The 12219-nt window shown below is 43.0% G+C and overlaps 2 protein-coding genes across 9 annotated transcripts in view; both read right to left on the bottom strand.

The window, feature by feature from the left end:
- dnmt3aa (DNA (cytosine-5-)-methyltransferase 3 alpha a) overlaps nt 1-10363 on the bottom strand; it is a 36752-nt gene extending 26389 nt beyond the window's left edge. For 4 of the 8 annotated variants that reach the window (XM_034580298.1, XM_034580295.1, XM_034580293.1 and 1 more), the window contains exons 1-2: nt 10142-10268; nt 4736-4955 (exon numbers count right to left, since the gene is read on the bottom strand). In XM_034580298.1, coding sequence (XP_034436189.1) covers nt 4736-4804 — 69 coding nt within the window. In that variant the 5' untranslated portion in view covers nt 4805-4955; nt 10142-10268. The other 4 variants (XM_034580299.1, XM_034580290.1, XM_034580292.1 and 1 more) reach the window with 4 other exon arrangements.
- Nucleotides 7760-9041, bottom strand: LOC117758811 (keratin-associated protein 4-3-like). The gene is made up of 4 exons (XM_034580777.1): nt 9013-9041; nt 8515-8573; nt 8321-8327; nt 7760-7862 (listed from the first exon to the last, which is right to left on the bottom strand). Exons 1-4 carry the CDS (start codon nt 9039-9041, stop codon nt 7760-7762), a joined length of 198 nt encoding a protein of 65 aa, XP_034436668.1.
- Nucleotides 10364-12219: the final 1856 nt, after the last annotated feature.

The raw sequence follows: 12219 nt of genomic DNA on the forward strand, positions 1-12219 counted from the left end.
TGACATTTCTTCCTGTGTGTTTAAATTTGATTTGTCATGTCAAAATAAAATTAGAAAACTTCTATCAATGACGTCACTTCAGTTTAATGACGTGGGATGATGTCATGTCCTTTCCAGGCCCAAAACATTTAATATTATGTCATTAAAAAGTGCAAAGGTCGTTTATTTTCCTGACAACAGCTTTAAACAAGCTGACAGCAGCCAATCGTGTCACTTGTTCAGCATCAGGACCAACAGACAACAGACGTTACAGCAGGTTATCAAACGTTGGATGTTAAAAACTCTGCTAAGAAAACAGACGACAACATGAAAATCATTATCAAATAATTTGCAACTGACAAAGTAAAAGCCTCATCAGTTTGCTTTTAAGTTATAAGTGTTTTCTGGAAGTATGGATGCACAGAGTGGACTTCACTTCCTGGCATACAGCAAAATCCTGAATCATGATGATAGTGTAAGGACTGAATTTCATAATAGCTGAAACTGTATATGACGGAGATTGGTCGCATCTGGTTAATAGCAGGGTGTGTATTTCTATTTGAAAGTTATGAATACAACTTTTAAAAGAACTTGTTATTTTTACTGCAAAAACCTGTAAACACATTTTGTTTTGGAGGACTCAAACACAAGGTTTAGGACTTGGACTTGAATAACTGGTGACTTGCAAAACAATGATTCTGTGCCACCTCTGCCTCTTTGCCTCTCTGCCTCTTTGCCTCTTTGCCTCTTTGCCTGATGATGGAAGGTGTTTCCTTGATTTAATAACATCATAAATAATGAATGGGGGTGAAGAGAGGGACTATGTTGCAGAGACAGTGGCTTGAAGGGAGGAGAAGCCTGAGTGGATTAGGTGTGAATATCTTGTTTTAAACAGAGCTGTAAACCTTCCGTCTCCCACACGTTTCCATTCACACTTTGTATTTCTACATCTGCTCCGGACAAACTTTCACTTTCTGAGTCTCGGGTCTGTGCAGAGCTTTTATTGGACTCGAGAGGAAAAATAGGCAACACCTGCTGCGTCTTTTCTTTAACAATCCAAACTTTCATGTGGTTTCACCATGAAACATATCAATGCCCGGTGCTTTGAGAGCAGTATCGTATTTTAGCCCGGAGGCAGGAATTTGCCGGCCGCAGTGATTTTCATAGCATTCATGTTTGAGCGCTCTAAATATGCATCGCGGCCTCGGGCAGAAATTAAATCACTGGTACAAGGACCAAACCTTTAAACTCTTGTATCGCTGAAGTGAAGCAAACAGCTTTAAACGCAGCAGTCGCAATAATTATTGGTTTTAATCAGAGGTTTGTGCAACTGGGACTCAAAGTTTGAACAGAGGCAAGTGATGTATACAAGATTAAAACAAGTGAGAAGCATCAGAGAGATCAAACTCCTCATGTCAGTGATGCTGGGTTTTGATTTACTACTAATACTAATACTGATAATAATAATGAATCCTCTCTCACAAACTGTCTCCAGCTATAATCAGTGCAGTTTGCTTCCGTGTGCTGCCTCCTGTCAGGCGAGTGTTTCCACTAATGTTGCTGAGTGGTCGCTAAGGTGCAGAAACTGCTTAGCAACTGTCTCCGACAGGGCCTCTGTGCTGACTAAAGCTCCTGATGTCACTTCCCTGACGATCAGCATAGCAACCAGCTAGAACGGGGGGTAATGGCCCTATCGGCCTGGTGTGCTGCCCATATGCCGGTGTCACGACACACACTCACAGACACGCACACGTTTTTAACAACACAACATGAGCCGAGTGTACGAACAAAAACATAAAGCAGCACGGCTAAAACCAAATCCTTTCAAGAATATGTCTCGCGCACACACACAAACAAACACACTAGTCAATCTGTCCAAGTATCTTTGGTCTATTTCTATCTCCCGGCAGGTTATTTTGGGCTGCTCCAGTTGCTAAGTTACCAGACTGAAACCAGGCGGACAGAGGAGGATCCCATCAGCAGCAGACAGCCTGTCCTCTTTCTCTCTCCCCACGTCCTCCTCTCTACGTCGCTCTCTTTCCCCCTTTTCTTTCTCGTGCTCGTTTCATCTCCTCTTCTGCTCTTCTTTCTCAATTTCACTCTGAATCATTTCCTCACCTGAAGATTTGTTGATTAAAATGTCAATATAACAAAGACAAGACTCGTTAACCGAGATTCCCCTTTCAATACTACTGTAATTCAGAGGATGTCAATTCTGTATTATGCAATTTGATATTTACACTTTGAAAATCACCAACAGACTGAGGTTTAGACCCCAACTTAGCACCCTAGTTATTTATTTATTCGTCTTATGGCCTTTGAACAACTAAACCTGTATCAACTGTTACTCCATTGCCCTTGTTTGAAGACAAGGGCAAACTAAAGTTATTCTGCAACCAGACACTGACCAGTGATCCCACACTGTCTAAAAGACTCAATCACCTTGCAATTGTTGCAAAGTGGTGGTTGTGGGTGGAGGTAGAAGCAAGGGAACCGCCCCCCCCCCCTCTCAAGTGTTGACAATAGAGAATTTTTGTGTTTTTTGAAGCGTGGCACCTTTTCCCTGACTTCAGTCTGAAAACTATAAACACATGAAACCCTCTTTCAAACAGTGGGTTGACTTCTACCTACATTCTTCAACTCACAATCCAACATCACGTCCATGTCTATGCCGTGAGTGACGAGGTATGCAGAGGTGACAAAGTGGAGCAGAATTGGAGGTTTTTCACAGGTCCAAAATTGTGGACTTGATATGAAAAGGACATGTGCATGTTGCCCAACCCCCAACATGCACATGTTACTTATCAAAGACACATACAGACCTGAGGATAATCAGACCTGATCCAACGTCTGGTCAGGTCAAACAGAAGACATTCTCAAGAGCCCATTGGCTATCGTCTGAATTACCCTCTGGGGGCAACAGCGAATATTTTGAGGCTTCTGGATTCAACGGCAGATATCTGGGCCAAGACTCCGTTCCCAGTTACCATTTACAGTCCGACAAATCAAACGGAAAGTTTCTCCACACAAAACACAATAACTGATACTTATGGCGGGTGTTTTAGGTCCAGACAACATTTGGGCTAATTAACAGCTACTTGCATATCAATGCAGACAAATAAAAAATAGCCGATGCATTTCAGTCAATGTGTTCCACCTCTTTAGCTCTCCACTAGTTTTTTGTTTACCAAAGCCTTCTCAAATCCTATTGGTCAAACTAGAAACAGACACTGGAAGAACCCCAACATCTTATCTACTCGCGAACAGATTCTGCAGATTCACAAGCAGAATCTGTTTATAGAAACAAAACAGATCCGAACAGCGAGAGAACACAAAGACAGGCAGTGACATGATGAGCTGTTAATGACTTTGATCTTTTAACGAGTAGCAAGACGCGCTCTAATATTTACGTCCTAAAAACAAATAAAGAGTCAGCGAAAGTAAATTAATTCCTTTATATGCTCCAAAGACTTGTTTATTTAAATATCTGCACCAACAGTCGAACCCTCTTTAGCTAAAGACACAGAGAATCAAATGTTGCTTTCATTGTGTTGTTTGAATGGGACTAAACAGCTTCTCTCAAGGCAGAGACAGAGATGATTGTTTATCCCTTCATCACTTTAACCAGTAGCTTCTGTCAGGTGCAATAGTTTATAACTGGAATAAATCAAACCTCCCACACCTCAGTCCCACCCCCCCACAGTAAAACCTCCCAAACACTGTGACTCACTCTGATTTCTCTCTCTGAAGGTTTTACTTGACTCTTTGAGACACACAGAGAGCGAGAGAGAGAGAGAGAGAGAGAGAGTTAAGTCTCGGGGAGTTAAAGAGACACAGCGAATTCTTATACGGGAAACTTTGTCCTCGTTGGCTCGTTGCCACTCTGTGAATGTGGAAGTAAGTGAGTAAGACGGTTCTTTATATAGCTGCACTATAGAATGAACTTCAAACCTCTCGCAGATTTACAACGGCTGCTGCCCTGGGCTCTGGGGGCGCAAATGAAAAGGGCCATTTTTCACCCGCGTGTGTGTCTGACTGTGTGGTAGTGAGTGTGTGTGTGTGTGTGTGTGTGTGTGTGTGTGTGTGTGTGTGTGTGTGTGTGTGAGTGTGTGTGTGTTTGTGTGTGTGTGTGTACATGCGTATTTAAAAAAAACAACCCCCAAAAACAGTTTGAGACTCCAGACTCCTGCACTCATCTGTATGTGGCGGTGTGGAGTGTGGAATGCAGAAAAGCCTGTAGGTAATGTAAATAAATAACTGTAGGTTTAATTATTAGACACACACACACACACACACACACACACACACACGCTCTGACTTGCCAGATTTTCTGTGAGCATTGGCTAAAAACAGCTCTGCACTTCATGCTCAGAAGCCAAAGTAGTGATGGTGGTGGTAATGAAAGCTGTAATAATATCTGAGGCTGCACAAATAACAGTAGTAGAATTTCACCGCGTATGATAATAGAGGCAGCAATAACAACAACAGCAGTAGTATTTCAGTAGAAGTTGTGGTGGTGCAGAGAGTTGAGGGTGGAAACCCGAAGTTTAAAAGTGCTGCAGTGACATTTTGAAGCACTAGTACGTGACTTATAAGTACGAACATTTTATTTAAAGTTAAATCTACACTTTTTACAGAAAGAATATATTGAGTATTTGATGCAAAAGAAAAGTGTTTTCTTAATACACAACAAATACAGTGACCACCATAACAGTATTTACATATAATAATATAAAAGTAATGATCCCACTCTCACCACATCGACCACGGTGTCCTTCGCTGGCGTCTGTGGCGTCTCCGTGGCGGCCGGACTGTTGGACGGCATGGCAACGAGCGGCTTCGACGAAGCCAAGTTCAGGAAGTGAAGAAAAAAATAAACGGAACAAATCAAAACATGGGAAAGGCCCTCAGAAGCACCAGGTGCAGCTTCATTCAATCTGTGAGTCGCTCGCTCGCTCGGTCCTCCCCCTCTCTCCCTGGAGATCAAAGACAGAACACAGAGCGGGACGTGAGTGGATGTACAGTAGGAGGAAACTTGTCAAGAAATCATTTTAAGTACGTGGTTCCCATCTCCTTCTTCCTATCGGCCCTTTTCTTACCCTTTTACACACACACACACACACACACACACACACACACACACACACACACACACACACACACACACACACACACACACACACACACGCGCGCGCAAAGCCCCAGAGTCAAGCCGGTAAAACAGGTGTGTTTATGATCTACAGTTGATGGATACATAGTTGCAGCACATACATTTCATCTCTGAACAGTAACCGGTTAAAACAGGAAGTGGTCCACATTCACACACTAACACACATTCACACACATTCACACACACACACACACACACACACACACACACACACACACACACACACACACACACACACACACACATGCATGTGTCCTCAAAGGAATCTGCTGGAATCAGGGTAACTTTCAACACGGCTGTCACACAGTGATTGACGGTGGCTCGTCTGTGCCCATTTCATTAGACAAAATGGCTGCGTTCACGCTGAAGGTACAAATCATGGCTGAAATATGACTTTGTTCCCTGTCACACATGTAACATATGTTTTATAGACATTGACGGGGAAAAAAACCCCATTAGAGTTGACCGCTACGATCCTGATTTTTAATTGTGGCTCGTTAATCTGTTAGTGAACCACCATCACTATCGGGATCCACCACCACTTTCCACGATCAGCTGCAGCCAATCAAATTACATCTCGTGCACGGAATCATATCGGTGGTTAAACTGTGAAATCTATTCATCTATCTTTGTTTGTGACGTCCTTCATAAGATGAATGGACTTTCCTGAGGTTTCATCCATTTCCCCCCCATTTTTTCGCCAATGAGTCTTTCCTTTTTCTACAGTGGTGATTTGGGGCCATTTAAATAAAACTGGCTTCACTTATTTTCCATGGCGATAGCTCGGCTGCACTTAAGCAGACGCTGCACGACACGTGCCTCCGTTTCACTCATTCCACTAATTTCCTTCTGCAGGAGCATCCTCATGTTAAGTTTTGCACTGTTGCGAGTCAGTGCTTTGTTTACTGGTGTCAGTTACTGATCACAAGCGGCGGACAAAGAAGGATTTAACGTTTGTAAACTGGATTTGGGTTTTAAGCACATTACCACTGCAGCCACAGTGTCTGGCTTTGCTCGGGAGCTATTGTACAGTATGTCACTCCTCACGCTGTGGCCTTACATCACCTACTGTAAAGACAACAGGCGGCCGGGCCAGAGCTACCAGCGGAAAGGCCGGGGTGGAAACTTTGCAGAAATGGGTGTACAGTATCCAGCCCTCCACCCCTGAGGGCTCCTTGCACGAGCTGCAGGCACCAGGCCAACCAGCCAACCAACTCCTCCAAGTTCTGCATATGTAGGTCACACACACACACACATGCACACACACGCACACACAAACACACACAGACACACACCTATAGCAGGTCTACATACAGACATTTAAATTGTTCCAGTCGTCCTGCCAGCAGTGGTTTAAATTAGAACATAGTTAAAGGCCCAGAAGCCTGAACTGGTGGGAGGAGAAATGGTTGCGCAGAGAAAAAGCTTGAAAGGTGTGTGAAGGTGGAGAGAGTCACACAGAGACTAGAAAGGGAAGTAGGGCATTAGTCTTCACAATAAAAGCATACACTGAATCATTTTCTTTGCCGTTTTATTTGTTAAACTTGAGTAGCTCTATATCTAGTTAAATTACTTTGGACATGTCTGCTGTGCTTCTGTTACATGTGAATGTCCTCTGGGTCTCAGTAACGTCTTCACATCGGGACAGAGACAAATAGTTTTTGCCTCATTCTGACTTAATTTGAAACAAACAAAAGGTAACAATGGCAGATAAACGGGTGTTTTGTACTTGAGCATAAAGAAAATCATGTTTAAAGGCATTTAAAGATTGTTTTTAAACTGATTTATCGACCTTTTAACTGTTTTTTAAATGATCATCATTCATAAAAATACTATATAGGTCATTACAGCATTACAGAAATCCTGAGGTCATATGAGGTCATGAGTCCAACAACCCTCAACACATTTTTATGAAATCTTTATGTTGCTGAGGGTAAACTAACCTAACTAAAAAAGACCTGACTGATAAAATCCATATTTAATGGAACTCAGAAACTAGTAATCCCAACAGATTAGATCTGAAATAATCAAAAAAATTGTTCATTCGTTGATTGACAGAAAATGAACATACAACTATTTAATAATCAATTCATTGTCGGAGTCATATTTTACCAAAAATACCATGATTGTATCTTTTATGAGCACAAATCAAACACCTTAAGGTTTGGGAATCGGTCAAGTATAACAGCAACTAGTATAACAACTAGCATAGCAGCAACTCGTACAGCAGCAACTAGTATAACTTCAACTAGTATAACAACTAGCATAACAGCAACTAGTATAACAACTAGCATAGCAGCAACTAGTATAGCAGGAACTAGTATAGCAGCAACTCGTACAGCAGCAACTAGTATAACTTCAACTAGTATAACAACTAGCATAACAGCATCTAGTATAACAACTAGCATAGCAGCAACTAGTATAACAACTAGTATAGCAGCAACTAGTATAAAAACTAGCATAGCAGCAACTAGTATAGCAGCAACTCGTACAGCAGCAACTAGTATAACTTCAACTAGTATAACAACTAGCATAACAGCAACTAGTATAACAACTAGTATAGCAGCAACTAGTATAGCAGCAACTCGTACAGCAGCAACTAGTATAACTTCAACTAGTATAACAACTAGCATAACAGCAACTAGTATAACAACTAGCATAGCAGCAACTAGTATAGCAGGAACTAGTATAGCAGCAACTCGTACAGCAGCAACTAGTATAACTTCAACTAGTATAACAACTAGCATAACAGCAACTAGTATAACAACTAGCATAGCAGCAACTAGTATAACAACTAGTATAGCAGCAACTAGTATAAAAACTAGCATAGCAGCAACTAGTATAGCAGCAACTCGTACAGCAGCAACTAGTATAACTTCAACTAGTATAACAACTAGCATAACAGCAACTAGTATAACAACTAGTATAGCAGCAACTAGTATAGCAGCAACTCGTACAGCAGCAACTAGTATAACTTCAACTAGTATAACAACTAGCATAACAGCAACTAGTATAACAGCAACTTGTATAATAGCAACTAGTAAAACAACTAGTATAACAACTAGCATAACAACTAGCATAACAGCAACTTGTATAATAGCAACTAGTAAAACAACTAGTATAACAACTAGCATAACAGCAACTAGCATAACAACTAGTATAACAACTAGCATAACAACTAGCATAACAGCAACTTGTATAATAGCAACTAGTAAAACAACTAGTATAACAACTAGCATAACAGCAACTAGCATAACAACTAGTATAACAACTAGTATAACAACTAGCATAACATCAACTTGTATAACAGCAACTTGTATAACAGCAACTAGTAAAACAACTAGTATAACAGCTAGTATAACAACTAGCATAACAGCAACTTGTATAACAGCAACTTGTATAACAGCAACTTGTATAACAGCAACTAGCATAACAACTAGTATAACAACTAGCATAACAACTAGTATAACAACTAGTATAATAACTAGTACTCCAAAGATAACAACTTTCAGGGCAGTTGCCAACTCGGTAATTCCGCCTTGCTCAGGCAACTGAGGCCTATTTTTCAAAAACACGTTCATTGCAGTTAAATGTTTCATTGTCAGCATATTGATTCAAAGTAAGATACAACCTGTACCTATGTTATATATATATATATATATATATATATATATATATATTATAACGTTTTAACAAACAACAACTTTACACAAAACCAACATGAAAACAGAAGAACAATTAAAAACAGGGTAAGAAGCCGTCAATCAACACTGAAGACCACGACGCTCACAGCAACCTGAGCTGCATCAGTTACTCATGTTAAACATATATAAGGCAAACAGCAGGTTTTATACACCACTGACATCCCATCGTGCAGAAACCTCCACGTCATGTCAGCCAACACAGGTCATCAACATCTGCAGTGTATTAAAAACTCAACGATTCAGAATGATGTTCACATAAGGGCCACATACTTTACTAAATACCTCTCGTCTATTGTTCTAGTTCAAATGTAATTGTTCTTAATTGGCCGTTTCGATCATTTCTCCCCACCACTGGTTAGAGGAAGTGATTGACAGTGTCAGAACAGTCGGACAGCTTGTGATGAGGATCTGTCTGCACCATAGAATCTGCTGAGCACATGTTTATATGGTTTTATGGTAGTTTTACTCTTTTGGAGGGTTTAGAACACAGGATGTTGCACCTTGTTAAACTCTATGAGACAAATTGTGAATATGGGCTATACAAATAAAATGTGATTGGTTGATTGACGGCTGGATATACTTGCTGATCTATTCAACAATAACAATCTGTTAACGTTGGTGGGTGAGGCTTTTATTTTCAAATAGCAAACCGGAAGTAGCGTCCCCCCTCGTGCTACCTTAACGCAGCGCAGCATAACGATAATACAGGGAGCGACCTCACGCGGCCTTTACCGGACGGCCTCCGAGCAACCGGGCTATAATCCCGGTGTGTGTGTGTGGGGCGGGCCGCCGGTGCGAGGCACGTGTCGGTGTGTGTACCGGCGATAAGCTGCAGTGTGTCCGGTAATAAACACACACACACACACACACACACACACACACACGGGGGCGCGTTTCAGACCGAACGCACCCGTTAACCCCGGGCAGGCGCGCTCCCGCCCGCTCGGCTCCGCGCGCTGATGTGTCTGCATCTGGTGGTCGGAGGTGACTGCGCGCTCCGGTTTAACGTTACCTGCCGGTGCAGGGGGGTGGGGGGAGAACCGTCTCCTGTCCACCGGATAACGTGCAACACACAGCCGCTACACACCGTGCGTGCGGCCCGGTGGTGGGGTTTTTTTTTCCTCCGCCTCCGGTAAAAAACACAAGTCCCCAAGTTCACCGCTCCGTCCTCACGCGCACATCATCCGCCGAGACGGAGCCCGCGGAGCGCGCGAGCGATGACTTTAGGAGTGAACTTAACGGCGGTAACGGGAGCGTGCACGAGCCCAAATGTGATGTTTATATTTACCGTGTCGTCCGTCGCTCTGCCTCCCGGAGCCTGACGGTGGTTCTCTCTCTCTCTCCTCCCGTTCAGTCTCGACCTCTCTCACTCTCTCTCTCTCTCTCTCTCTCTCTCTCACTCTCTCTCTCTCTCCTCCCGTTCAGTCTCGACCTCTCTCACTCTCACTCTCTCTCTCTCTCTCTCTCACTCTCTCTCTCTCTCCTCCCGTTCAGTCTCGACCTCTCTCACTCTCTCTCTCTCTCTCGCACTCTACCAGGTCTTCTCTCTCCGCTGCTGTCTCGCGCTCCCCCGCCTCTCTCTCTCTCTCTCTCTCTCTCTCTCTCTCTCTCTCACACACACTCTCTCTCTCTCTCTCTCTAACCGCAGAGGCTCTGCCGCACCACACAGAAAGTTTCCGCCGGGTCCTAGAGTCTACAGTCTAAACGTCACTCACGCGCGCACACACGCACACACAAACAGGTGTAGAGGTTGGACTCAGGTAGGAGACATGAGCTGTGTCCTAATTCAGGGGCTGCGTCCTTCGGAGGATGCATCCTTCAGGGACTGCGTCCTTCAGAGGATGCATCCTTCAGGGGCTGCGTCCTTCAGAGGATGCATCCTTCAGGGGCTGCAGCCTTCGTAGACCGAGTGCGTCACAGCGCCAGACTGTCCCAATGCGAAGGCTCCTTCAAATGTGTCCTTCCAGTTCCCGGGCCCAACGTATCCCATGATCCATTGCACTTGCGTGACAAAATAGTGGCATGCAAAAAACAGCTTTACAACGTTTTGGTCCCTAGCTGTGTCGCTAGGCAACGGCTGTAACCGCGGGACGAGCTGGTGACACAACAGGAAGACCAGACCGTCTCATTTCGCATTCGGCTGATGCGGTCAACAAGGGCGTGAAGGATGCGGCCGCTGAATTGAGACACAGCTATGGACGTACCCAGGGGCCTGAGAGGTCAGACGACCTTCTTCTTCTTCTCTGTTTGGTTTATTGGCGAGTGGCAACAAACGTCAAGGTGCATTACCAATACCTTGCCGCCTTGTGGCAGCCAACGGCACCTTGGCCACCGCCAATGGACCCAGCAGGGAAGAGGAGGAAGTTTGTATTTATCACAAAGGATAATAGGAGATACAGTAGATGGCGGTAGTGCACCTTGATGTTGGTTGCCACCCGTCAATAAACCGCACAAAGAAGAAGAGACACCAAAAAATGAAAAAAAGACACAAAATGGCGACAAAGAAGAGACTGAAGAGACACAAAACGAATACTAGCGCTACGTTCAAGTTCAAAGATACAAACCGGCTGCAAAGGAATGCAAAGACTACAAATATAAGGAATGTGACCAATGAGTAATAACTGGTGTTTAGATAACTTTCCTGTTTCCGTGTGTTTGATGTCAGCAGTTTACAGCCTGGAGGAAACTTTCTGTCACATCTGTCTCGTCTCAGGGAGTCAAGGTGACGTCTAAACTTAAAATGCACCTTTAAAAAGCTCCGACGCTCCAGTTTCCAGAGTAAAGAATGTAAGATCTGAGAAAAGTCAAACAAATTAACATAAGCAGCATATTTCTTTCAAGTTTTTCTGTCTTTTTAATGATCTTGTGTCCTCTGATGTATCCGGGAGTTGTAAACCACTGACTGTCTGCGGGGACAAGTTGAGACGTGCGCTCCGGCTGCTGTGGACGTGGTCTTCTATCAAACATATAGGAAAGAAAAAGCAGTAAATATAATCGATAGAGCAAATTTGAAAGAAGCTGCTGATGAACAAGAAGATACATCTCGTGTTGAAGTGTGGAATCAGTGTAAAAAGGTCTATGTGGCGCTTGCTCTGATAGAATTGTTTTATTGACAGATAATTCCCCTAAAAAGATGTCGCTCACCTATCAATCAATCAATTAGTCCACCGAAAGAAAATGAGTCTGCAATGTTTGTGATAATTGATGTTTCAGTTGCTTTAACGAGCAAAAAAACGGCAAAAAATCTGTTCATTCCAGCTTCTGAAATGTGAAAATCTTTTTTATATATCATAATAAGTTATATATATCTCAGCAAATCAAAGTTGAGGGCACTTTACTGATTCAGAGTTCATTGTTTATTTCAAT

This window comes from Hippoglossus hippoglossus, chromosome 24 (genome assembly GCF_009819705.1).
Source record: "Hippoglossus hippoglossus isolate fHipHip1 chromosome 24, fHipHip1.pri, whole genome shotgun sequence".
NCBI classification, from domain to species: Eukaryota; Metazoa; Chordata; class Actinopteri; order Pleuronectiformes; family Pleuronectidae; genus Hippoglossus; species Hippoglossus hippoglossus.